Genomic DNA, 27,435 nt, shown 5'->3' with positions numbered 1-27,435 from the left:
CCAATATCCACCAATACATGCACTCATAAGACAGGAACTAATGGGGGTCTGCTTAGGGTCTGTAGGTGCACAAAGTCCCAGTGGTAGAGCACTGAGAGGTCTTGAGTTCAAGCCTCAGCACCAACCAAGCTTGTCCCTGAGGATAAGGGGAAGATCACATCTATTTTGTTTGGTCTAGGACAGCAGCTCAAAATGCAGAGAGCTTCCCAGGTATGGCAAGGGATATCCATGCCTCAAAGTTCTATGGCCATAATGCCAAATTTACCTGCACTTGACCTGCAGGACCTAGGGAAAGACTCTCCTATAGTCCTACATGCTCAAGAGCATGGACCCCAGCACCACACGCCTTGGGAGACCAACGGAACATCTCTATAGCTCACAGACTGTTTGAGCCCAAAGTCTGGCTAACACTTGTGCTTGTCCTTTGGGTCCTCAAGAAGTAGCTGGACCCACAACTCCAAAAAAGTAGTTAGCAGTGCTACAAGCCCCAGCAACTGCCATCTCCCCCATGGGACCCAGGAGAGTCCCCAAGGACTTTCCCCCTTAGCATGGCTACTGGTGCCACAGATCTTAGCATCATCTGTGCTCACTCTGTAGAACCAGGTGAAAGTCCCCATCCCTCCCTGTATTCCAGATCTGTGGGAGCGGTGTCATAGGCTTAGGTGTCTCCTACAAACCTTGGACTCACCTGTGTTAGTATTGAGGGGCTTGTAAAAGTCCCCTCAACATGCCACTGCAAGACTAGGGCAGCTGCAAGTACTAATGTCAGGGATTGTGGAGCCTGGGCGTGCGCGCACGCACGCGTGCGCGCGCGCGCACACACACACACACACACACACACACACACGGCAGCCCATGACAGCTGCAAGTACTGTCAGGGATTGTGGAGCCTGGACACACACACACACACACACACACACACACACACACACACACACACACACACACACACACACACACACACACACACACACACACACACACACACACACACGGCAGCCCATGACTGCTTCACAGGTGCACATGAACCGGTCTGCAGTAGAGACTATTGAGACAGGCAGACACTGCTGACATGGGTTCAAAGAAGAAATCAAAGGAGAATGAAGATCAAGAGGCATCAAAACAGAAGAGGGATTATTTCCTATTTAACACAGTGGGTAACTGTTTAGACAATATATATTCCACATACAAACGAGGAGTGACTTTATTTTGCCAGTCCTGGAACTTGAACTCAGGGCATGGGCACTGTCCCTGAGCTTCTTTTGCTAAAGGCTAGCATTCTACCACTTGAGGCATAGTGCCACTTCTGGCTTTTTCTGTTTATGTGGTACTGAGGAATCGAATCCAGGGCTTCATGCATGCTAGGCAAGCAGTCTACCACTAAGCCACATTCCCAGCCCTGAGTAGCACATTCTTAATACAAAAGTGATTCCTTAAAGAGATGTAAATCCTTATTACCTGAAGTTAATTACGCATGGTATAACATATTACTGTAACATGCCACAAATGTGCGTCAAGACAAAAAACCATAGACAAACCCTTACATAATGGTGTGTGAAAAAGGTACCTCTGACCTTTCTCATCAGTTGGAATTACTGGGTCTAGCAGGCATAGTTCAGAGTGGGGATTTAGAAGACTCAGGCAAATTGGATAAAATCAGGCTTAAGATTCTACCCTGGAACAAAATATAAAATATATCTTATTAATGGTTTTCCTGATCTATTTGGGGAATTAAACTATTTGTTGCTTTTTTTTCATACTGAGCAATGCATTAGTGTCTAAGTCCATGGATTTTCAATGGCATTTTAAAATAAGCTTAAATTTGTCATTTCAGCTGCATGCTCTGTCTGATGATGAGATATCTGATCTTGAAGACCCAGCCTTAGCTCCTCTGAAAGACACAGAAAGGTTTGGGATTGTGCAGCGCTTATTTGCCTTGGCCGACATTAACCTGGAGAGAATGCAGTCATCTGTGAAAGCCATCATCCTCAGGGACTCTCAAGTCCTCCCGCTAATTCTCTGCATTGCCTTGAGTGGACTTGATGCACTAGGCAGGGAACACTAGCTGTCTGTCAGTATATGTTATAGGACCAAGCCTGGGTGCTCTTTTTTTTTTTTTTTTTTTTAAATTTAATTTAAGCCTGGGTGCTCTTTAGAATTGTTAGGGTACTACTTTGGGATTTAGGTCTAATTGCACATTAAAAGTTGATCAATGAACATATTTATAGAGCACTTTAAGAGGTGGTTTTGTACTATGAATGCCAGTAGGTACTCTTATTAGAACTGCTGTTTTCCAGAGGCCTGTGCTAGATTCTAACACCTGTGGAGCTGAGATGCCTATTCAAACCTGTTCCTTGAAGAATAATGGACCATCCATTGTTTCTTTTATATACACTTCTTGGCTTTGTTATACAATAACATGAATCTTTGAACACTTTAATCCAAAATTCATTTTAAATTGTGAATACTATGGGAAAGCAATTTCTGTATCCTCTCAGAAGAAGTTACATTTTGGAAGTGCTGTGAATTTTGGTGATTGAAAAATGAACTGTAAATGCCACTAGCGTGTATGAACACACACACACACACACACTTTCCCCAAAACCTCCGCAAAACAAAATTATGTTTAAGTATTACAACAGTAGTCCTTCCTTGTTGGGAGTCTAGCTAATGTACATTTTATTTGAACATGCATTGATGAACGTACTAATTCCTTTTTCTTCCTTTGGTGGTTCTGGTGTTTGCATTTATCGCCTTGGGCTCCTTACTTGAGTGCTCTACCACTTAAGCCAGACCTGCAGCCCATGAATATGACTAATTCTATGACTGTGGTATTCTTATGAATTATGGGTACCTAAAATGTCACATACTGTTTTTGATCAAAGGGAAGGTTGAAGTGTATTTTGCCCTTTTGTTTTGATGGCTGTCTCCCTGAGGGCTGCTGATCCCAAGGGCAGGGTCTGTCAGCCTTCAGGGATTGGAAGGCCCTGGGATGAGGAGAGAAGCACATTAGTATGTTCTCTTTTCCTTCACCACCCACGTCCACCCTTTGTCCTTTCATATTTTAAGAAACATGAACAAGGATGAAATAAAGCAAATAATACTTTCATCACCTCTTTGAAAATGAGACTAGCCTTAGGCAACTGCTTATTATATGTGGGGGAAAGGATCTAAGTTGCACACTGTGGTAGTGACTTCAAAAGCAGTTCCCTTCTACACAAAGTGGGAAGAATATACAAGTGAAGTAGTTGTGCTAAATTAGTGGCACCCTAGGTCCCTTTTTGTCTGGTTTTCTGACATCAATGTAAAGAATAAACTGCAAAGAGAATGTGTACCAAGAACCTCCTAGTATAAAAGTGTATGTATCACAAGAAACCTGGAAGTGTTCATTTGTGTTTAGGGACTTAAGATGTTGGGACAAGAGGCAAAGGGACTCCTGTATTCCTCTTAGACATCTTTATGGATCGTCCTCTGAATTAAAAGACAAAGATTGTAGGTAAGACGGAGCATCATGTGGAGTAATGAACAATATAAAAAAAGCCTGGTGTGGAGACATGCTATACTAGACTAGCACTTTCTCAAGTGTGACGTGAACTCCTGGCAATCATCTGCAAAGAGCCCTTCCTGTAAAGGGCCTGCCCATCTCCGTTGCTTGCTAGCCACTGCTCCTCTCTAAGGAGCTGCAGGCCCAGGGCTGTGATACACAGCAGAGCCTACTCATTCCTGGCCAACAGGAATTCCTGGGAAACAGCCACCACAACTAAGCAATCTGTATGTGATCTTGTTCTTACATTTTATCCCCTCCAATGCTGAAGTTCTGATTTTGAAGTCAGAATAAGCAAGGCAGGCAAAAATTTTACTTAGGTCAGAGAAACTAAACCACACAAGAGACCATACAAAGACTACTGGCAGTAAAGGAAATTGACAATGCTGATCTGATACCCTGTCCTCTACCTATAAACTCTCCCCTGTACCCCCCAAACGCTAACTGGGCCTCTGGGCTTGGGCACTGTCTTTGAGCTCCTTTTTGCTGAAGGCTAGTGTTGTACCACTGGAGCCACAGCACCACTTCCAGCTATTTTATCAGTAGTGCACTGGAGATGAGTCTCATGGACTATCCTGCCTGGGCTGGCTTCAAACCATGATCCTCAGATCTCAGCCTCCTGAATAGTTAGGATTACAGGTGTGAGTCACCAAGTCCCAGCAAAGCACTACCTTTTTAGTACAAAAATTTTACCAGGGCTCTCACAAATTGAATATTTCAATCAATTTTTTCTTGGATAATAAATGGAAATATGTTAGTAATAAGAAATTTCTGAAAGCTGAATGCTTAATTGGACTGAGAAAATTTTATACAAGAACAGTAAGATTTTATACAAGAATAGGAAGCGGTGGACTGGGAAGGTGGCTCAGTGGTAGAGCGCTTGCCTTGCATGCATGAGGCCCTGGGTTCGATTACTCAGCACCACATAAGCAGAAAAAAAAAAAAGCCGGAAGTGGTGCTGTGGCCCTAGTGGTAGAGTGCTAGCCTTGAGCTGAAGAGCTGAGGGACAGCGTCCAGACCCAGAGTTCAGGCCCATGACTGGACCCCACCACCAAAAAAAAAAAAAAGAAGAATAGGAAGTGGTGATACAGTTACTGGGACAACTGTAGTACTTAGTGTTTAAACTTTTTCATCAGAAATCTAAACAGTTTTGCTCAGCTTTGATTTTGATGACTAATAAACATATTGCCTCTTCTTGTGGGGAAAAAAAAAACTGTTACAGAGAGCATGTATTTGTATTTAAAAGCTATACTGAAATGAACTGGGGGAAGGGGAGAGGCAGAGATTATTAAAAAGAAAAAAGGAAAGCCACAACCAGGTTCTTCGCATCACCTACTCTTCATGGGCTCTAAGAGAGCTCATAGTTCCACACAGAACACTGCAGTCACTGGGTCCCTACTGCGGCTGCAGATACAAGAGACTGCTTAACACAAGTTAAGGACAAGACAGCAGCCAGTCAGCAGTATTTTTAAAAGAGGACACATAGCTTTAGAAAATATTTACTTTGTACTTCAAGTATAGATATAAACTCTGACATCCTATCTGGTTCTTCCTGAAAAGACTAAGGTAACCACTTGGAGCCTATTTATAAGGTTTGTTATGTCCTCAAAACAAGGACATACAAAGGACATACAGAGGTGGGCAGAACCCACCTCTCCTGTTAAGGAGATGATGACTTTATTTTTTGATATTGTGTAATTTATTTCTGATGAGATTTTGTCATTGTTGCGGCTGCTGCTCACGGATGGAACCTAAGACTTTATGCCAAGTGTTCTAGCATGCAGTTGCATGCTGCATCCCCACCCTGATGATTTTGTGTATATGCTGCAACTGGAGCTTGAACTCCGTGCCTTTTCTCACACAGCTGACACTGTACCACACTTGAGTCACATCTCTACTCCAGTTTTTTTTGTTGTTGTTCATTAATTGGAGATAGTTATGGCCTTTTCTGCCTGGACTGGTTTTGAAGCTTGATCCTCCAGGTCTCTGTCTCCTATGTAGCTAGCGTCTTAGTATGGATTACAGGTGTGAGCTGATGAGCTTTTAATACTGTGCTTTCTTAATTTAGACTCATAAAGATTCTTCTAAGCTTTTTGGAAGGAAAAAAAGGAAATTTTAAGTATGGCCTCATATTTACATATATTGCTTTCTCTGGCTAGCTGAAGTCCTATAAAGACAGTTATTTTAAAATCGGGGTCTGGGCTTATTGTTCAGTGGTGGAATGTATACTTAGTATGTGAAAGGTCTTGGGTTCAATCCTCAATACCATAAAAATCAGACTATCTCTATTTTGTGGTAACACTAATACCCATATCATGACATTCAAAGACAGTTGTTTTAGAAGCAGTAATTTAACTTTCAAGCTATAAGTGGCATTTACTTCCACTGATACACTCATTCAGTCTGTGCTGGAGATGAGAAAGCAGGAAAAAGAAAGGAACTGTTGTTTTCGACCTTTTGTGTGTGTAGTCAGATTTGTCACACCATTGAATTATCTGAATTATCAGCCAATGGTGGAGAAGCAATTAGAGAAATAATTCTTATCTGGATTTTGAGGTTCATTAATTTGACTGAACTGTGACTGTTTCTTCCTATGAAGAAAGAGATGACTGTTAAACTTAACATCAATGGCTTAAACAGGGGCTGCAGTGGTAAGGACCAGAGTCTATACTGTCTGGATTTGGAGTGGGATTCTAGAATGGGACTCAGTGGTCCTACAGCACTACCAAAAGGGCAGCACAAACCCTCAACCCGGCTGGAACTGCATGCCTGAGGGAAGGGGGTGGGCGGGGGGAACGGCTGTCTCAAACCCCAAGGTCGGGCCTGAATGGTGTTTACCATCAGCTGCATCACCTCAAGATGAAATGGACTTCAAGGAACTGGAGGATAAACAAGCTCAATGTACGTGAACATATTTAAAAAAGTCTAAAAGATTTACCACATCACATTTACAAATTACCTTTCTTGGCTTTATAACTTAAGGTGGTATTAACTGAAGCCCTATGCAACATGGGCAATAGTAAAGATAAATGAATGTATAAATTTTTATCAAGAACTAGAGTCAGAATTAGGATGCCAGCAGTACAAGCACTAGTTTTACTTTTATCGTGACTTCAGGGTGCTGTCAAAGCTGTGGAAACCATGCTCCTTACCTGGCAAGTGGGCCACTACCATTCCTTGTACACATTAAGGATTCATGTTTGATCCTGGGTATTTCACAACTCATTCCAGGCACACAGATGTTAACATGATGAAATATAAGAAAATATTCTTTAAAAAGAATGTAATTTGTAAAGAGTTAAAAAAATGCAGTTTAATGATAACCCTATTTTAAAATACCAGAGAACTGCCACCAGCATCAGGCCTATCACACATACTTACATAAAGACTGACACAATGCCTAATTATTGGCGAGGTGTATTCTTCTTACATGCTTGTGAGTAATATCCAGTAGCACTACACATAATAATGCCATCATTAAAAATACTGAGTTTTCCCCAGGAACTCCAAATACATTATACATATTACGCAAATATTCTCTTATGACAAAGGAGGTGCTGGCACCGGTGGCTCACGCCTGTAATCCTAGCTACTCAGGAGGCTGAGATCTGAGGATCTCAGTTCAAAGCCAGCCCAGGCAGGAAAATCCTTGAGATTCTTATATCTAAACACCAGAAAACTGGAAGTGGTGCTGTGGCTCAAGTGGTAGAGCACTAGCCTTGAGCTCAAGAGCTCAGGGACAGTGCCTAGGCCCAGAGTTCAAGCTCCACAACCAACCAAAACAACAACAAAACAAAAACAAAAGAGGAGGGAGGGTATTATAATCTTTAAGACTAGATCATGGCACAAATTCATTTGAAGTTCAAATATGCTTTTCCCAAGAGGCTTCTATCTAGAACTCTGTTTTTTCTTGGGAAAATTATGTTAGAACAATATTCCGAGTTTAATTTCTCACATATTTTTCTGAAAGGAAATTAGTATCAGCTTCAGGGTTGAACCAGGGCCTTTAAAAACAAACTATTTCAGAATGTCTAATAAATTAAGGAATAATGAAAAATTTTAGAAAACCACTTATATGGGTAAATATTTTTATTATTCATGTATTTTTGGAGAATATTAAATATTCTACACATAGCTGTGTCTATATATGTATTTATACACATAGCTACAGCTACTCAACATTTAAAAATGAACTACTTATGTACACAAAATTTTAGGATTGCCGTTTTCATATTTAGTATAAAGATTGGATATTATAAAATTATTGGCTCTCTAATCCATGATTCTGAATAAAGGAGTTTTTCAGAAGTTATCCAAGTAACATTACTAAGTAAATTATTTTAAGTGATTTACAAACGTTCAGATTTTGAATTTGCCGATTCAAAATAACAATACATAATTCTATGGCGATCTTACCTTAAAAATTAACTCAAATCTTTGGATCATGACACTTGTTATACATGAAAATTTTAAGATAAGGATTTTATTGTCATTAGCATGGGCAAAACAGTATCTGGTCATAAAATTATACCACTGGATTTTATTGCTAATTTAGGTTAAACTGTGGGTGTGTCTTAACCAATTTGCAGTTTAAAGAAAACTTCTTATAGGCTGTAATAAATAAATCGATTAGTCTCTACAATCTAGGGTATAGAATCCTACTGCAGTAGCCATACTGGGTTTCTATTAACAGTTTCTCTTTTGGAAAGCTATAGTCAACAACTGTATGAAGTTGGCCAAAATGAAACAGACTCCTGACGTATTTGACACTGGATATTACCTAAATATCAAAGAATGGGGACTTCATAATAAAAATTAGGCTATAATAAAGGTAAAAATTCTACTTATACGGCATCAAACATAGTCTGCTTGCTACAGCTAAATGTAGAGATAATGCAGAGGGACATCACCTCCATGAGTATTATCTGTACCGTACGTTTGAAAACGGACATGTACATAAACAGTCATGCCAAGTGCTAGATGTGGACTCTCATCTGGCCACAGGAATCCTCAGGTGTTACATATCAGCACACCTTGTTTACCTTTATTCAGTATCACTGTAAACCATTTTTCTTCAGTAAAGCTATTATAAGGAAGTTGACTAATTCAGACTTTTCCTGTAAGAGGAGGACACATTTCCTTCATTACATTACCTGGAAAAATCCTGAGGTGGGGCCTCTGAACCTCCTGGCCTCAGCACAGCAGTGCTGTAGAAATACTTTGTGGATAAGCGTCTGTGCTGTTCCAGTCATCCCAAAGCTGTGTGAAAAGCTTTCCTGCAGCAGTATGCAGGTATATTAGGGAAACACGATCCATTTTGTGGGTGTGTGGAACTGATATTTCTCTTAAACATATGGTGTATTGAAATATTAGGTCACAGGCTTTCACCTCAGTAGTGTGCTTTCATTCACGTTGTTTCAAAAAGCCAAGATTTTGGAGCAAATATAGTTTAGCACTTTCCAATGTTATTAAAAGGGGAATTTTTAGGTTTTGGGAAAAGAATTTATATTCTGGCTATAAAACCCATAAAAACAAACAAAAATGCTATAGATTAAGATTTCCACTTTAAACAAATACAGTAGCCAGGTATCTCTGTCACCAAAGAGTCTCATCGATATTTAAATACCTAACCCTTTTTTAAAGTATGAAAACTGTATATGAAAAGGTGGAAGTGACACAGAATACGGTTAAGTTGTTAGCAATGATCTGGACCTCTAAATGTTTTTCAGAAAAAAATTATACCATGTGAAAGTCCTTAAGGAAAGACAGAGGTGAATGTGGGAATTTTTATATTATGGCAATCAATGCATCTAAAGAGCTTTTTCCTAGTTATCAGCAAAAAAGTACATTTCCTAAAAGAAATGTCAAAACCCTCAAACCATTATAATACATATTTTATGATGTATATAAAATATGATACATATTATATAATGTACCCACTATGTGTATATATAAAACAGACATATATGTCTAATTTTTGTATATTATTCAATGGATTTGATTTCCTCATACAACAAAGATAACAAGTACCCTAACACTAACATCACATTCAAAAATCAGGGATCCTTCACAAAAACACTTCCAATGGTAAACTTAGAGCCATCTTTAAACAGCACAGACATTTGCAGAGGCACAGTTTTACTGACTATACCTTTCAAAGTATGAATTTGTATTTTCCAGGATAAGGCACTCTCTCAGTGTGCATGACCTGGCTCAAGATTTTATACATGTCAGTTAGCATCAGCACGTCACAGCAACAAATGAAAAGAATAATCTTGTAAGAGAGTGCAATTGCTCTTCATTTCTTCACTCGTTAGAAACGAGGGGGAAAAGCTAATCTTACTGTATAAATTAGCAATCAATCACTGAAATAATGTAAAATACATGACATTGGAAGGATTTTCTGATATCAGACTTAGATGGTAGGAGAGTAGCCATAGCACTGATTTTAAAATCCTGCCTCTGTAAAATTCTGATTAAGAAGGAAAGGTTGATAACTACGATTTTCTTCTAATAAGAGCATCTGACCCTTCACTAGTTACTGAACTAGATGACAGCTTTACAAAACTATTTCAAGTATTCATTATCACAGTGAAAATGTGAGACCAATGTTAAGAGTGAATGATCTGAAAATTCCTTTGATGAAAAAGGTAAGGGCACTAAATCAAAACATACAAAATGCTTCAACGCATTTCTTTATGTGATATGAATAGAAAGATTATCCATAAAAAGTTAGAAAAATTAAGATAAATTATATATTAGTACACCTTCTCAACCACATTTTATATAAAAATTCAGAATAGTGTACTGTTATTTCATTCTACACAATAAAAATGCCTTGATTGGGCAGATTATCTTCTATCTGTGCATGTATTCTCTCAGCAGAAGGTTTATTTGTTGAGTCACTAGTTTTATTTTAATTGTTAGCCTATTGTATCATCAGTAAACCCAGCTGATTGGAACCCACTGTGGCTCCATTCTCAGTTTCTCTGTGGCAGTTTGTAGTTTCTCAAAGGCTTTGTCTAGATTGTCATTTATGATGATCAGATCAAAATAGTGGTTGTAGGCTCTCTGAATCCGGGCACTTTCATCCACTGTTTTCTTCAAGTCTGAATCCTGTAAAAGTTTTAAAAGATAATGTTCATATTATAATACATATTTACTTGCTCAAACTCTAAAAGCAAATAAGACATAGATCCAGCAGATATGTGTTTATTATAATCCTTTCTAAAATTTTACTTTTTATCTTTAAATAGTTACACAAAGGAGTTTCAATGCAAGAGGTTAACTTGTTTATTATGATTCTGATATTAATCTTTAAAATCTATTCAGTATTAAAAATAGCATTTTTTTCATCTCTTAGCTTTTTCCATCTACATTTATATTTGTATTTTGGGTATTCCTTACCTTCTGTTTTGCTGACATGAAGATAGAATTCCTAATTAAAAGACTGCTGACTATAATCCTAGGGTGTTTATAAGGTAATAAAAGAATTATTGAAGGTGATAGGTTTCAGATTCCTTTCAAAAGATGTTTATCTTATGGGCTATGTAGTTCATGCAAGCCACTAACTAAACTAATGGGTTCTGTATGAGCAAGTAGAGCTTTTCATAAAATTCCATGACTCTATATCCTACAAATATTTACTTGAGCTCCTGCTGTTTCGTAATCGGTAGCAATAACAATGAGTAAGGCAGAGAAGGCTCCTGTCTGCTGTGGAAGAGACAGATAATGGACAAATAAACACATACAAACTGCAAGTTATAAAAGAAACAAAGGCAAAGCATTTTAAGAGATCAACTTGAGACAGAGTGACTGGAAAGACATTGAGCAAAGGACAGTTTACCAAAAAGCAAGAGAAAATAAGGAAGTTGTCATATGTGTAGTAGAAGGAACATTCCAGGCAGAGGGTTCAGCAGTGTCAAGTCCAGAAAGGAAATGGCCCTAGAATATTAAAGAGACGGAGATGGAGGGTTGTAGGTTGAGGCAAGGTCGTGAACAGCTAGATGTGATAAGGGTCTCAGGTTGAAATGTGACATATAAGTGAATGCAGGAAGACTGGTGGCTGTGATCCAGTCAGAGAAAATGGTTACCTGGGCTCAGTGTGGGTGGCTCACACCTGTAATCCCAGCCACTCCAGTGGCTAAGGTCTAAGAATCACAGTTCAAAGCCAGCCTGAGAAGGAAAGTCCATAAGACTCTTATTTCCAGTTAACCAGCAAAAAGCTGGCTCAACTGGTAGATCATCATCAGCCTTGAGTGAAAAAGCTAAGGAACGAATACCCAGGCCCTAAATTCAAGTCCTGGAACTGGGGCGGGGTGAGAGGTGGGGTGGGAAGGCTACCTCTACCTGGATTGTAACAGTGGTAAAGGACATGGTAAAGACGCCAGCCTGGACATTTATTTTGGTGATAAAATAATCAGGATTATCTGAATAACAAGAATGAAATAAAAGCTTCTCTTAGGTTTCTAGCTTGAGTAAATGCATATAATACAGGCTTAGAAGATGTAAGTTAAGGGGTTGAAATGAATAGAGAATTTTTTTTTGAAGTTTACAATGTCTGAGGTATAAAGTAGGTGAGAAGTCATGGCTTTGTGGTCTATGAAGTTCATCAGAATAGGTGAAAACACCTAAAGGGAAGTGTAGAGAGAGAAGTGGATTTTGCCACTAGGCCAAGGAACCTAAATCCTTACAAATTTCCACTGAGACTTGAAAGTAAGTTTGAAAGTACGAGAGATTTGAAAGTAAGAAACAAGTAAAATATCTTGGCTATAGAAATACTATCAGGCTACTATTCAAGCTGAAAGCAATTCTTAACTATTATAGTCATTTGTTGATATGTCAAAAAAAGAAAAAAAAAAACCCAAGCTTACTTTTTGAGTGTATGTGTGGCGAGGAGAATGGAATTCAGGTCTTCTACAAGTTAGGTAAGTTCTACCATTGAGCTATACCTCCAGCCCAATAAGCCCCATTTTATATAATAATCCAGAGAAATACACATACACACTTAAAACAGTAAAAATCGTTACCTCAAATAGTTATATATGGGGGTGGAAAAGAACAGAGTGGACAGAACACAGAAATATAAATTATTTTTTTTAAGATTTGCATTCCAACTATGAAAATGTATAAAATTGTACAACAAAATTAAATTCAAGTGGAAAAAAATCATACTGAAAAAATTTAAAGCAGAGATGAAACAACCCAGTGTTTCCAGCTGGTGCTTAATCACATGGGAAAGAATTATTTTGATGATTTTAAAATAAAATGACAGTATCTAGTGAGATATAGCCTATGAATAGCTAAGAAAACTTTCTACTAAGAAAATTATATATGTGTACTTCTATACTTAGACACTTATAAAATTAATTAGGTTGATGTCATGAGAAACCAAGACTTCCAGCATAAGAGATAAAAAGGCAAATATAGGGTCAAAGAAATAAACGTAATGTGAAATTTGAAATGAAACTATGAAGTTGAACTAATGATGTTCATTAAAAAAACAAACAAAAAGAAATCCTTTTTCAGACCACAGACTAGCCTAGGAATGATGCCTATCTGAGTTGAATGTACACCCTTAGCACACTTAAGATTATCTCTGAGAACTATTTCCCACTAAAAGGGATCAGGGTATTTGTGTGGCTAGTTCCAAGTATGGGCCAGAAACTGTCTAAGAACAATCTGGAACAGCCTGTCATTCTAAGAAGCAAAGACTAATGGTTATGTTAAACAGATTCAGAGGCCAAGTTGAATGAGCTTACCTCTAGTTGAAAGCAGGATAATTTAAACAGCAAAAAGAATAATCAACTGATCCAAAAATACAAAGAGGAAGTACTGCAAGACATACTACAACAGAATGATTTGGCTGACTATACTTAGCAGAATATATTGGAAAGAAATCTGTGTGTGTGGGTAGGGGAATCTTCATAGTAACCATACCATAGGATAGTAGATGATGTACTTGCTCTCAGACTGTTGTGTGCATACAAGGCATAAAGCAAATAGCCTGTGTAATATTCTAACTATCCACCAGTGTTGAGAAGAAAGAAGGAATTGAAAGTTTGGGAAGAAAAGTTTGGGAGTATCAATATGAATTGAAAAAGTATGATAGAAGCATATGTCAAGCTCTGTCTACATAAAAAGGCCTAGTTACAATGATTAGCTGGGGCTGGTGGCTCACGCCTATAATCCTAGCTACTCAGGAGGCTGAGAACTGTGGATCACGGCCACTGATCAAAGCCAGCCCAGGCAGGAAACTCTTATCTCCAATAAACCACTAGAAAACTGGAAGTGGTGTTGTGGCTCAAGTGGTAGAGCGCTCGCCTTGAGCTGAAGAGCGCAGAGACAGCGCCCAGGCCGGAGTTCAAGCCCCATGACTGACAAAAACAAAACAAAACAATGATTAACCCTATGACAATGTGCACCTCTTTTAGTCTTAAAATATAATTTACTCTAAGGAACCTGAGCAACACAGGGAGATAGCTGCCTCCTGGTCTAGAATAGGAAATACAAGTAAAGCATGAAATATCTGTCATGTAAGGTATCAAGGAAGCAAAAATCATCAGGTTGATAAAGGTGTCAAGTCAATGAATACATACTTATAATGGTCAAAGACTGGACAATTTAGCTGGGTGCTAATTGTTCACACTTGTAATCCTAGCTACTAAGGAGGCTGAGATCTGATGAACGCAGTTCAAAGACAGCCCAGAGAGTAAAATCTGTGAGATTCTTAACCCAAACTAATCACTAAAAAGTCAGGAGTAGAGCTGTGACTCAAGTGGTGGAGCACTAGTCTTGAACAAAGAAGTTCATAGACAGTGCTTTGTCCCTGAGTTCAAGCCTTAGGAATACCAGGGGAAAAATAAAAAAGGTAGGGCAATTTGAGTATGAAGAAGATTACTACAATAGAGTGTACGGAAAGTGTATCAAGTAAATTTGAATCCACGCATTCCATAAACAAAAACCAAAGAAAACTAGCCACAATCAGTCACATGGAGGTTGAGGGAACAAGTATATTATTCTAAAAGATAGATGACCTATAAAGCAACAGTATCAGACATGTACTCTGCTTTTCCCATATGAATTGTATTCAGAATAAGAAACCAATAGGGAACAGCTCTTCTTGGTTTTAAGAACTGCTTTGGTTGAGTCTGATGGAGCACACCAGTTTGCTACTGAGGAGGCTTGAGAACTGACAAAGTCTGAATTTGGCTTAAACACACAAATCTTATCTCCAACTAACTAGCCAAAAAAAAGCTGGAAGTGGAGATGTGGCTCAAGTGACAGAGTGCCAGTGTGAGTGAAAAGTTGAGTAAGAGTACAAGATCCTTAGTTCAAGCTCCAATTTAGGCATATATATACACACACACATACACACACACACAAGTGCTCTGGTTTATAAATTAAAGAATAATAAATTTAGATTATTACTTTGCCACCCCTAAAAACGTAACTGATTCAGATAAAGGTTTAAAATTTGTTGAAATCATTAAGTGAAATGCTACTAGGGAACTTTCTAGATCACACAACCTCTGAACCCATTGCTTGACCCTATCACAGAAGAGAGTCTGACATATGCTTAATGATGTAATGAAACAAATGCTAATTACAAATGGACTTTTCAAAAACCAAGCATCAAACCTGAATAAGCATTCTGACCAGGCCTCTCTGTCTACCAGTAAGTTTATGGAACACAAATGGATATGAGGAAGACTCTATAGGACAAATGACTTAATGTTTTGAACAAATCAATCACAATGTCAAAAGAGAGGACACAGAGAAAGCTAGTGGGAACTTATTGACTAAAAGAGACCTAAAAGGTAGCATAACAAGAGCTAGACTAATGCTGCCACATGGCAACCTAACATAGGCAAAAATGTCAAACACTACCTTGAAAGAACTACATCAGGCAATGAAGGCCAGAGATCGTAAAGAAAGAAGAACGAAATGAAGGGTACTCTGAGATTACTCCAGTTTAATGCCTTGAAAAGAGTTTCTAGATGGGGAGCCCAGGAAGAGCCCAAGGGAGACAGTTAAGAATAGAACATCAGAGGTAAAAACAAAACAAAACAAAAAACAGCACCATATGAGAACATATTTGTTCCTATCAGAATAGAAACCCTGAAAATTTACTGGCCATACAGAAATAGAGCACCAAACAGGTCTCATCCACAGTAGAAAATAATGGGCCCTAGAATGAGAATTTAAAAAGCCAGACCTGAGAAAAATGGTAATTCCAAATAACTGCAACTTAGAAAATTCATGCCTAGTATAAAAGATCAGCGTTGCAAAGACATACCAAAATTCTTCTATACAACTACTTAAGGACAATAATTTTTTTGACAATAATTTTTTTTTTTTAAGGAGTAGGAAGAAGCCAAGTGCTGCTCAGGAGGCTGAGATCTGAAGACTGTGGTTCAAAGTTAGTCTGAGCAGGAAGTCCATGACTCTTGGCTCCAAATGACCAGAAAAAAAAAAAAAGCCAGAAGTGGAGCTGTGGCTCAAGTTGATAAAACAAATTAGCCTTGAGGAAAAAAAATTTAGGGACAATGCCCAGGTCCTGAACTCAATCCCCAGGACAGGTATGAGGAAAAAAAAAAAGGAGGAAAATACAGCCCACAATGAGAAAAATCAGTTATTTACTCCAAGTGGCCCAGAACTGGTAAAATTACAATTAGTAGTAGACAACAACATTAAGCATTTATTGTAAGTATATTTCAGAAAGTGAAGAGATGGAGCAATTTAAAAGAGCTAAGAGGACTTAGATCACTTGATTTGAAGGCACCTTATCTGCTATATAGGATGGGAAGAGCAAAGTGAAGCAGGGGATGGTGGTACAGGGATTTTTATAAAGGAGCACAGGAAAAGTTTTAAAGGACATCAGTATTTTGGTTGATAGTTTTCATGAATGCATGCATAGGCCCAAACTTATCAATTGGATACTTTTAGATAAATAGAGATATCAATTATACATCAATTAAGCTGAAAAAAATAAGAGATTAAGGAGACACTAAGTAAACGCAATGTGTTGATCTTATTTGGATCCTGGTTTGAACAAATCAACTATAAAAAATTCTAAGGTTTAGAAATTAAAACATAGAAGAGATATTAACATTATAATACTATTTTTTTAAATTAGTAATGTTATGATCTTGTTTCTAAAGAAGTTCTTATGTTTTAGAAATAAATAATAAAGTATAGATGCCATGGATATCAGAGATTTGCTTCAAAATAAATCAAGCCAACGGAGAAGACAGAGAGAATGGAAACAAGAATGGCTAGGTATTATTAAAGCTAGGAGACGGGCACATGAGGGTCATTTGGCCTTTTTGTGAATGTATCTTTCTCTTTTCTATAATATGAAAGAGAAGCCTGTCACAGAAACTAAACAGAGAACATGGGACCCTACTAGAAAGAAGGCATCGGATGAACATGTTTGTTAAATATCTTGAGGCTTCATTTCCTTATTAGTAAACTGAGAGGGCTGACTTAATATGCATATCTTAGTATAATGCTTTTCATTTTTTATAAAAGACAGACAACTTTTGTTTTTGTTTTGGGGTCTGGTCGTGGGTCCTGAACTCTGGGTCTGGGCGCTGTCCCTCAGCTCTTCAGCTCAAGGCTAGCGCTCTACCACTTGAGCCACTGCGCTACTTCCAGCTTTTTTTCTTTTTGCTTATGTGATGGTGAGGAATTGAACCCAAGGCCTCATGCATGCAAGGCAAGCACTCTACCACTGAGCTACCTTCCCAGACCACAACTTTTGTTTTAAAATAAGGATTCTTTCTAGGCACCTGTGGTTCATGCCTATATTCCTAGCTATTCAGGAGGCTGAGATCTGAGGATCATGGTTCAAAGCCAGCCCAGGCAGAAAGTCTGTGAGACTCTTATGTCCAGCAAACCACTCAGAAATGGGAAGAGGTGCTGTGGCTCAAGTGGTAGAGTGCTAGCCTTGAGCTGAAGAGCTGAGGGACAGCGCCCAGGCTGAGTTCAAGTCCAATGGCTGATAAATTTAAAAAAAAAAAAAAAAAAAATATATATATACATATATATATATAAATATATATAATAAGGATTCTCAATTAAAAGCAACACTGTTTCTACATTTTAACTAAGTCTAGTGAATTAATCTTTATTCTATAATATCTTGTATAGTACGTTTAGATACTATTAGATAGAATGCAGCATACTCAGATGAAAAGAGAAGGAAACAATCTGGGGAAAATAAAACCGCCTGTCTGCAAAGCAGCACTTACAGTCAGAAGCTTGGTGGTGATCCCTGCATCCACCACAGCCTTGTGCATGGCACGTAGTGTCTCTAGCTCTGGGGCAGCAATAAAGACCACATACGGCATGAACTCTGAAGTCCTCAACACTTTCAGTGCCTGTGTAGAAGCATAATTAGAAACCAATGTATAGAGCACTAGAATCTAAAGTACATTATCATTTAGTGTAAACCAAAGTCTACCTGCTCTAGTTCTAAGAATTGAGGATATCATTTACCATCTGCCCTCACTCTACCCTTCTAACTCCAATTAATTTCCTGAAACGGTCCATTTTGTTGTGAATCTGGTCTCACTCTTCTTGAAAAGTGTAAAAATTAACAGAAAAATGATTGATGTAAACTCTAAGAGAGCTGTCAAATTCTGTTAATATTGAAAAAGCAGAAATAACTTCAGAATTAAGTGACTATACATTCAATGAAATTCTATGCAGCTACTAAAACTAATAAAAACAGCTTTTCAGAAACTGACAATGAAGAGATCAAGAATAAAAATGCTGAAGAATCTGTGTGTAATCATTCCACTTATATAAAGTGACAAAAAATAGAAAATCAGTTACAGTCTGTATATATCTGCATTTATAGCATACAAAAATGACTAGAAAGATATACACCAAGTACTTATTTATCTGAGTAGAAAGGCTGAGCTGAGTGTAGAGGAATCGGAAGGGGTGAGTAAGACAGATATGGAAAGAGAATTGATTCCTTATGTTGCAGCTTTGAGTTTTAAATTTAGTATTTCCTGACATATGCACTTATGTATTACATAAACAAGTAAAACATTAAACTTATTTAATCATAAGATTTCTATTGCTATTTAAGGCCCTACTGGCTAATTGATCAGATATTTATTTACTTAACAAACTATCGATGCATAATGATGTTCTCTGTTACCGAAAGTTAAGAGACAAAGAGTTGTCTCTGTTTAAGAAAGCAAACACTCCCATCTAGCATATGCAGAAGCAAAAACTTCCCAGGAAATAAAAATTTTAAAACAGCTTTGGAATCTATGCAGCTCACTTGTGGGTTGACATCCAAAATACATGTCCGTCCAGTTTGGACAACTTCAAGAATAGAGTCTATCTTCGTTCCGTAGAGGTTTCCTTCATATTCCCCATGCTCCAAATACTTTCCAGCTTTAATATCTGCTTCCATCTCTGATCGTGACACAAATTTATATGCTTGGCCATCTTTTTCATCTTCCCTTGGCTTCCGTGAAGTAACTAAGTAAAATAACATTCCAAATTTGTACAGAGGTTATAGGGTATAAAAATTAAGACTAATGTACACAAAGTAGCTTGTATGTTTTTTCTTAGTACAGGGGTTGGTAAATTACACCTTATAGCTAAATCTGACCAACTTTATGTTTGTAAATAAATTTTTTTGGGGGGCCACAAGCTATTCTCATTTAAGCATTTTCTATAGTTTCTTTCCCATTAAATTACAGAGTTTTTGTGACAAAGAGTAGATGAACTGCAAAGTCTAAAATGTTTTCTATTGTGGCCTGGCCTTTAAGCAGAAAATATTTGCTTACTTCTGACTCAGAAGAATGTTTTAAGAGGTAATAACCAATATAAAATTTATATAAAAATGTGACTTTAGAGAGAGAATGGAGAGGGAGAAGGAGGGTCAAAAAACTTCATGTATGGAAGTGGAACAAGGAAGCTTGGTGAAACTGGTTTGTGAAGAGGGCTGAGGGAGAGCTGGGAAGGTGGCTCAGTGGTAGAGTGCTTACCTTGCACGCATGAGGCCCTGGGTTCGATTCCTCAGCACCACATATGGGGGGAAAGAGGGCTGAGGGAGAGTGATGGAATAGTTGAGTCCCATCAAGGGACACTGTGTATACAAATATGTCAAATGAAACCCTGTTGTATAACTAATTGATGTTAATAAAAATGTGGGGGAAAAGTCATTTTGACACTTAAAAAATTATTACCTAGAAGCAGAGTCCTCAATTAAGCCTACTGTTATATGAATCTTAGTAATTGAGCCCTATTGCACGTATCTTTTCCAATTGATCAGCACATGTCTTTTTCCTTAAAGAATATATCTTTTCTTTCTACTTTACTATTTCCTGAGTACCCAAAAGGTGGGCAAAGTTTGCCATTTCTTCGTTTGTAATACCAATTTTCAGAAATGTAATTTTGTCTACAAATTATCTACTCTTTAACTTCTCTGAACACCTGCCTTTTAGCTTCCCACTTACTGATCTTCCCAAACTTCAAAGATAGAGTTAGCCACCTCATTACTGTTATGGCCTAAACCCTCACCTACTGTTCCTGTCATATGCTTTGTGAATGAGGGACTAGCCGAGGTCCAAATTCAGAAGAGGATCTCTTTGTATATTTTAGAGTAATTTGTATATTTTAGAGTAATTTTAGACATGTAAGTCTTTGGTGGAATGGACTACTACCATCTTTCAAACTATTGCAAAGGTGTAGATATTTTATTGTGTATTATTTTAAGCTTCTCTGAGCCTGGCTCTGTGTGTGTGTGTGTTGTGTGTGTGTGTGTGTGTAGAGCACTAGCTTTGAGCATGTGGTGTGTGTGTGTGTCTGAAGAGCACTAGCTTTGAGCATGGTGTGTGTGTGTGTGTGTGTGTGTGTGTGTAAACAGAGCACTAGCTTTGAGCAAAAGAGCTTAGGGAACCATGCCCAAGCTCCAGGTTCAAGCCCCATGACTAACTAAAAAAACCCAAAACAAACCTATCTTATTTATATTAAGTACTTAAAAATGCAGAATGTATATCCAACAAATCATTAAGTACAAAGTAATCTAAATAAAAAGTTGGCAGTTTCAAAATTTAAGATATCATTTGTACAGGATTTCTTTTTGTCCTCCTTTCTTCTCTGGAATAATTAACTTTCCATTCAAAATAATACGATCCCTGTTTCTGAAATCCATCAAACGTGGTATGATAAAATTTCTAAGGCAACTTGAAATTTCCTATGCAAATACATATTGAGACTTGGCTCAGTATCTGAACATAATCTTTAAAATAATGTTTTTGTTTTGTTTCATTTTTGTGAAGCCCTCCAGTGAAACCATGTATAGGAATGTGCTGCTTAAAATCAAAATAATAATGTACATTGTGTCATACCTCAATATGTTGATAGCTACTCCTTCCTTTTTTCTTTCCCTTTTCCCTTTCTTTCTCCCTCTCTTTCTTCCTTCTTTCCTTCCTCCCTCCCTCCCTCCCTCCTTCCCTTTTCTCTTTTTGCCAGGCCTGGGACTTGAACTCAGGAACTTGTTTTCTCACATAGCTGCCTGCTCATGGCTAGTGCTCTGGAGATGGAGTCTCACTAACTTTTCTGTCTAGGATGGCTTCAAACCAAGATCTTCTGATCTCAGACTCTTGAGTAGCTAGGATTATAGATGTGAGCCATTTATCAATGGCAAGAACCTTAATTCTTGGTAAAATGTTTACAAATGATTAAGTACAACCTCATTCTCTACTGAACATGCTTAAAACAAAACTTTATATTTAAAACCCTTTTGCCTCATATTTATACCCTTTCCCATTCCTAAAAGATAGAAATTAGAATTGAGTACAACTGATTCCTTGTGATTATATGCTAAGCAAGTAATTATATAACGTGATTTCTTAGAAGTGAATTTCTGTAAATGATTGGCAAAATTCTAAATTTCAGCAGGAAAGAAATCAACAATAAAACACTTCTTCAGTTTACTAAGTTCAAGAAATCATTCCTAAAGAGAAAATAGTTTTTAAAAGATAGTTTGTCTTCCTGAAATAACAATGCTTTTCTACTTTACTTTATGATTTTATAATATATTAAATATTTTAAACACTTAATATAATATCATCTGTATCACCTGATAGTGTCTCATACAACACTGTGTATTATACATTAGCAACAGCCAGACTCCCACTGTAGGGCACACACCCAAAGGATATGAAATGAGACATGGGCATTCCTGTGTTCACTGTACCCCTATTCACTACAGCTACATATGGAAATAACTTGTATCCAAAAACTGACAACTAGACAAAAAAAAAAAAAAAGGTATATAACCACAATGGGATGCTATTCAGCCTTTAAAAACCAGGGAATTTGTAACAACATGATAGAGGGTATTAGGCTAAGCAAAGTAAGCCAGGTGCAGAGACAAATGTTGTACATTCTGACTTATAAGTGGAATTTCAAAAATTTAAACTCACAGAAAAAAAAAGACCAGCCTCTGATTACCAGGCTGAGTGTAAGGAAAGGATGATATTCGGCTAATGGAGGGATAAATTACGATATTCTATAATATGGTGATGAAATGACTAGTTAAGAGTGAATTCTAAATGCTCTTACCACAAAAAATGATGATATGCTAATACAATGTGGTCATTATATAATGTACATATGTATCAAAGCGGCCAATTAGGAAAACTTGTCTGTCTTAATCTGTGTGCTATAAAAAGCCAGGTAAATGATTTAAAGAAATCATTATTAAGGTGGGTGTTGCTGGCTCATGCATGTAATCCTAGCTACTTAGGAGGTTGAGATTGGAGGATCACAGTTCAAAGACAGCCTGGGCAGACAAATTTGAGAGACTTCATCTCCTGTTAATCAGCAAAAAGCCAGAACTGGAGGTATGGCTCAATCTTGAGCAAATTGCTGAGTAAGATCTAGAGGCTTTGAGTTCATGCCTCAATACTGACACAAAAAAAGAGTAATTATATAAAGAAATGTGAGTTAAAGATACACAAAATTTCTTCTACATAATTTAGACTTGAATCCACTCAAAATTAAGGTCTCGGGCCTCTGATATGTTGTGTACATGCCTGAAATCCTAGTACTTGTGAGGCTGAGGTGGGGGGGATGTTGACAGACTTTGTCTGTTAAAGATAAAACATCTTTCTGAAATTAATGTGACTTTATAAAATCAGGAAACTTGAACATTTATATATACCATTTGATCTAATAATTTTATAAGATTTATATACATACTTTGTAATCATAATCATTTATAACAAAAACCTCCCTATCTGCCAAGCCCACATAAAAGAACAGAAGTAATAATTTTTAATAAATTTTATAAATGTTCAAATATTAAGAAACTATTAAAAGTGTTCAACTTTCTATGGTAGTAGAGCATACATAAAAGAGACCATTCTAACAATTCTTACTCCAATTCAGTACATTTAGTACATTAACACTGCAGTGCAACCACCAGTACTATTCATTCCAGAACCTTTTATCACCCACACTTGGCTCCATGAATAATAATTCTCCACTATGTGTGGTCCCAGTTATTGGTCAGCACTATTTCATCCTTTATCTCCATTTCACATACTCTAGGGACTCCTATTTCATTCAATTGCACCAGGTATCAGAATCCCATTCCTTTTCTAAGCTGCATAATATTTTATCATATACACATCATACATTGTTTATCTTATCATCCATTGATGGTCGATTGTTTCTGACTACTGTACATTATAATGTGATGAACACTAGAGTACACATACTTATTTGAATCTTCTCAATTCTGTTCTGAGAAGCGAAATTACTACATGAGATGGTAACTGTATGTTTAATTTTTACATACATGCTTTGGGGCACCCTCCTTAAAAGTAATGTACCAAAGGTTCCAATATTTCTCCGTCTTCATCAACACTGGCTATTCTTTTGAAAAAATACAAGTATTATGCTGGTAAGTATGTAGTGATATTTTACTGCACTCTTGATTTGCATTTTCCTATTTCTATTAATGATACTGAATATCTTTTTCAGGTGTATACTTGACTTTTTTTTTTTTTTAACCAGTCCTGGGTTTGAACTCAGGGCCTGAGCACTGTCCCTGAGCTTCTTTTGCTCAAGACTAGCACTCTACCACTTGAGCCACAACACCACCTCTGGGCCTTTTCTTTCTTTTTTTGGGGGGGGGGTCCGATCATGGGGCCTGAACTCTGGGCCTGGGCACTGTCCCTCAGCTTTTCAGCTCAAGGCTAGCACTCTACCACTTGAGCCACAGCGCCACTTCCAGCTTTTTTCTTTTTGCTTATGTGATGCTGAGGAATCGAATCCAGGGCCTCAGGCATGCCAGGCAAGCGCTTTTAACCACTGAGCCACCTTCCCAGCCCATGGCCTTTTCTGTTTATGTGGTACTGAGGAATCAAACCCAGGGCTTCATGCATGTTAGGCAAGCACTCTACCACTAAGCCACATTCCCAGCCCCATACTTTTTTTTTTATAGTTTTTGAAGAAATGTCTATTTATTAAGCCCTTGTTCCTATTGCCCTTTTGTGCCAGCCCTGGGGCTTGAACAAATGGCCTATATGCTCAAGACTAACCCTCTATTACTTGAGCCACAGCCCCACTTCTAGCTTTTTGGTGGCTAACTGACAATACGATTCTCAAGGACTTTCATGCTTGAGCTGGCTCAAAAACCACAATCCTCAGATCTCAGTCTCCAGAGTAGTTAGGATTATAGGCATGAGCCAGGTGCCAATGGCTCATTTGCCCATTTTTGAATTGGGACCTCTATATCATTGTGTTGTAAAATTAATGTTTTCCCAGATACCTTAATGACATAGGAAAAATGCTGATGTTTACTAATTTATCGAGTATTTACAGAGCACATACTTTTTCTTTCTTTCTTTGTCCCTCAGCTCTTTAGCTCAAGGCTAGCACTCTACCACTTGAGCCACAGCACCACTTCCGGCTTTTTCTGCTTATGTGGTGCTGAAGAATTGAACCCAGGGCCTCATGCATGCAAGGCAAGCACTGTACCACTGAGCCACCTTCCCAGCCCCTACAGACCACATACTATAGACCCATGTTACTGCAGATCTTAGTCTAAACTAAAAGATAAATTCTGTTATTATGGATATTTTTAAACATGAGCCATGTGAGTAATTAAACAACAAATAGGAATTTAAGTCCTATGTTAGGTATACTAGAGACTAATAGACTATCCTAGTGAATGGTCAGTGAAGGTCTCTGAGAACATGACTTGAATAACAAGTAACAGCCTGGCATGCAAACATCTGGCAGGCAGAATGTTCCTGGGAGAGGTACTAATAAAAACCAAAGGCATGGGAGACAAGCTTGAGAGGTTTGAAGAAAAAGGAGTACACCAAGTAGGAAAAAAATGTATGCAAATCTGATTTGAAGTGATAATTCTATAATTGTGAATTCCATAATTGGAAGATTTGAATGTTTTCTTTATGCTTATAAGTAGAATGGTATTTTAATTGCAGTCTCAGAGTTTCATTCAAGTCTTAGAAGGTGCTAGAGAATGTCAAGGATCTATAGTCTCAACTTTCTGTGTTATCAAAATATAGTCAACCTGGTCATGGGTCATTTACCTAATCTCTCCACTTCGTGTATTTTCAGAAAGGAGTCATTGAAGTAGTGAGTCATAGGTTCACAGAGCAATGCATATCTTCTTTTTCATGATGACTTGTTCTGGCAGTGAGGTAGCTTGTACTCCTATTGTGTTTTAACAAAGTCAGAATGACTTTCCAGTAAGCTAATAAATATATGTATGTGAGTATCCAAAAGATAGCATGTGTGGATTCTGCTGAAGATGCTATGTATGGAAATACAGTAAAAACAAGTTAAAAAAAGAAAACAGCCTTCTACAGCCACAGACTCTTCAACTGCCTATTAATCTAATCATAGATGGAAAATACTAATCACAGATTTAAAAAAAAAAAAATCTCCTGCATCTATACTGAGCACATACAGATTTTTTTTCTGCCTTTTTAACTACTTTTTTTTTTAACTGCTTGCAGCTATGTTGGAGTTTTATTTATAGGTATAATAAATAATCAAGAGACAATTTCAAGTATGCATGGGTGTGCATGGAACACATGTGAATACTGTGGCACCTGAGTATCCTGATTATCAAGTGTCTTGAGTGGAGGTGAGGTATCTTGGAACCAGGGCAGGGATGACTCTTGAAGTTATGGGCAGAAGCTTTGGCAAAGGCCCCAAAGAAAGTTTCTAAACAAGCTCTGAATTGGCCACATTGAAGAGACAGTATTTGAACATTCAAGACATGACGAACTTCAACAGGCCACGTCTCAAACGACAATACTTTGTCTCTTTTCCTTTAGTGCCCACTTCTTCCTGGTCTGCCCTTGGAAAACCAAAAAACATTAGAGGTGGATAAAAAAGAGAAAGGGCAGGCTGATCAGGAATGAGCTGTGAAGAAAGAAGAACCTGGAAACTAGCCAAGACTAAAGTATTCAATGAGACTAGCCTTTTTAAAAACAACTAAAAGTGACTATCATTTAACAAAATCATACAAAGAACCGAAAATGAAACTTACAAACTCTCTCAGGGGACTGAAATAAAAAAGGGGAGAAAGATCTGATAGAGTATCTGTGGTTGGATAAAAACTGGGCTCCTTGCTGTTTGACTTCAAAAATTCAACAAATTAGTTTCTAACCAGCAGAGATACAAAGTTTATCAATGTGTTTTAACAGAGTAGAGGGAATTTGGGTAGATAGATTGAAGCTGTTTCCTCAAATTTAGAAAAGGTTTTTAAATTAATGAATTATGGCCAGATGCTAAAATCACTGGGTAAAAATTTGTTGGGAACAGTTACATAGTTTCAAAGTGTTTCTGAAAAGATTACTTGTCAGTCACATATAGAGACAGTTACCTTTATAGAGGAGTCATTTACTAGACACTAAACTTAAATCAATTGTCAACACTAATATTAATAAGACACATTGACAAGATAATAGTCCAGATGCCCTAGTGATATGCAATATGCTAAAATATAATTTTTGTATTTCCAAGAATGTATCACCCGAATGTAATTATGAGGAAACAATCAGGCAAATTTTGATGGATATTTACTGTATAAGTACTTACGTTGAATCAATACAAATTCTAAAAGGCAAAGTTTGGCACAATGTGTTGAAAAAGAAATATCATGTCCCAATAAATATGGTACCTAAGAAAGGCACTTTATATTTAAAGACACAAATATTAGACTGAAACTAAAAGGATTGAAAAAAACCCCCACGATACTAACAGTAATCTGAAGAGAGCTGCATACTCATCAAACAACACAGCCTTTAAGACAAAAAAAAGTTAATAGGAACAAGGAATATTTTATCAAGAAGATGAAAGAACCGTAAGCAAGTATTCCTCTAACAACAAACTCCTGAAATACCTGACAGGACTGAAGGATGAAACATGCAAACCCAAATAGCTGAAGACCTTAACACCCTACTTTCAATGGTGGAGAGAACAAATAGTTAAAAAAAATATAACCAACTGGAACTGACAGATATCCAATGAGCAACACACCATTCAGCAATAGAATACATATATTCCCCAAGTGCACATGAAACTATTCTCCAAGACATAAAACAATTCTCAATAAATTTAGGAGAAATAAAATCACACATGTTCTATGACCACCATGAAATTGTTACCAATATTAGGGGAAATAGCAAAAATTTAACAATAAATGGCATATGAGTAGAGGGAAGGTGAGCAAGTGCAGTCAAATAATTTTTAAAAAAGCACGTGGAACCCAAGTGATATATTCTCCTAAATAACCTATGGGTAAAAATCACAAATCATAAGCAAATTTAAAAATTACTTTTGAGATGGAGATGGTGTTGCCTGATGAA

At 37.5% G+C, this 27,435-nt stretch overlaps 2 protein-coding genes across 6 annotated transcripts in view; one reads left to right on the top strand and one right to left on the bottom strand.

The window, feature by feature from the left end:
- Gsdme (gasdermin E) overlaps positions 1-3,258 on the top strand; it is a 50,120-nt gene extending 46,862 nt beyond the window's left edge. For all 4 annotated transcript variants that reach the window (XM_042684975.1, XM_042684974.1, XM_042684976.1 and 1 more), the window contains exon 10: positions 1,835-3,258. In XM_042684975.1, coding sequence (XP_042540909.1) covers positions 1,835-2,065 — 231 coding nt within the window. In that variant the 3' untranslated portion in view covers positions 2,066-3,258. The remainder of the gene's footprint in view (positions 1-1,834) is intronic.
- A 6,965-nt stretch (positions 3,259-10,223) lies between these two features.
- Positions 10,224-27,435, bottom strand: part of Pals2 (protein associated with LIN7 2, MAGUK family member) — a 48,380-nt gene continuing 31,168 nt past the window's right edge. For both annotated transcript variants that reach the window (XM_042684971.1, XM_042684972.1), the window contains 3 exons: positions 18,846-19,048; positions 17,800-17,928; positions 10,224-10,660 (listed from right to left, as the gene is read on the bottom strand). In XM_042684971.1, the coding sequence (XP_042540905.1) occupies positions 10,484-10,660; positions 17,800-17,928; positions 18,846-19,048 (509 nt within the window). In that variant the 3' untranslated portion in view covers positions 10,224-10,483. The remainder of the gene's footprint in view (positions 10,661-17,799; positions 17,929-18,845; positions 19,049-27,435) is intronic.

Source organism: Dipodomys spectabilis, unplaced genomic scaffold (assembly GCF_019054845.1).
Source record: "Dipodomys spectabilis isolate Male_0828 unplaced genomic scaffold, ASM1905484v1 ptg000092l, whole genome shotgun sequence".
In the NCBI taxonomy this organism is placed as follows: Eukaryota; Metazoa; Chordata; class Mammalia; order Rodentia; family Heteromyidae; genus Dipodomys; species Dipodomys spectabilis.
This window is presented reverse-complemented; position numbering and strand designations above follow the sequence as displayed.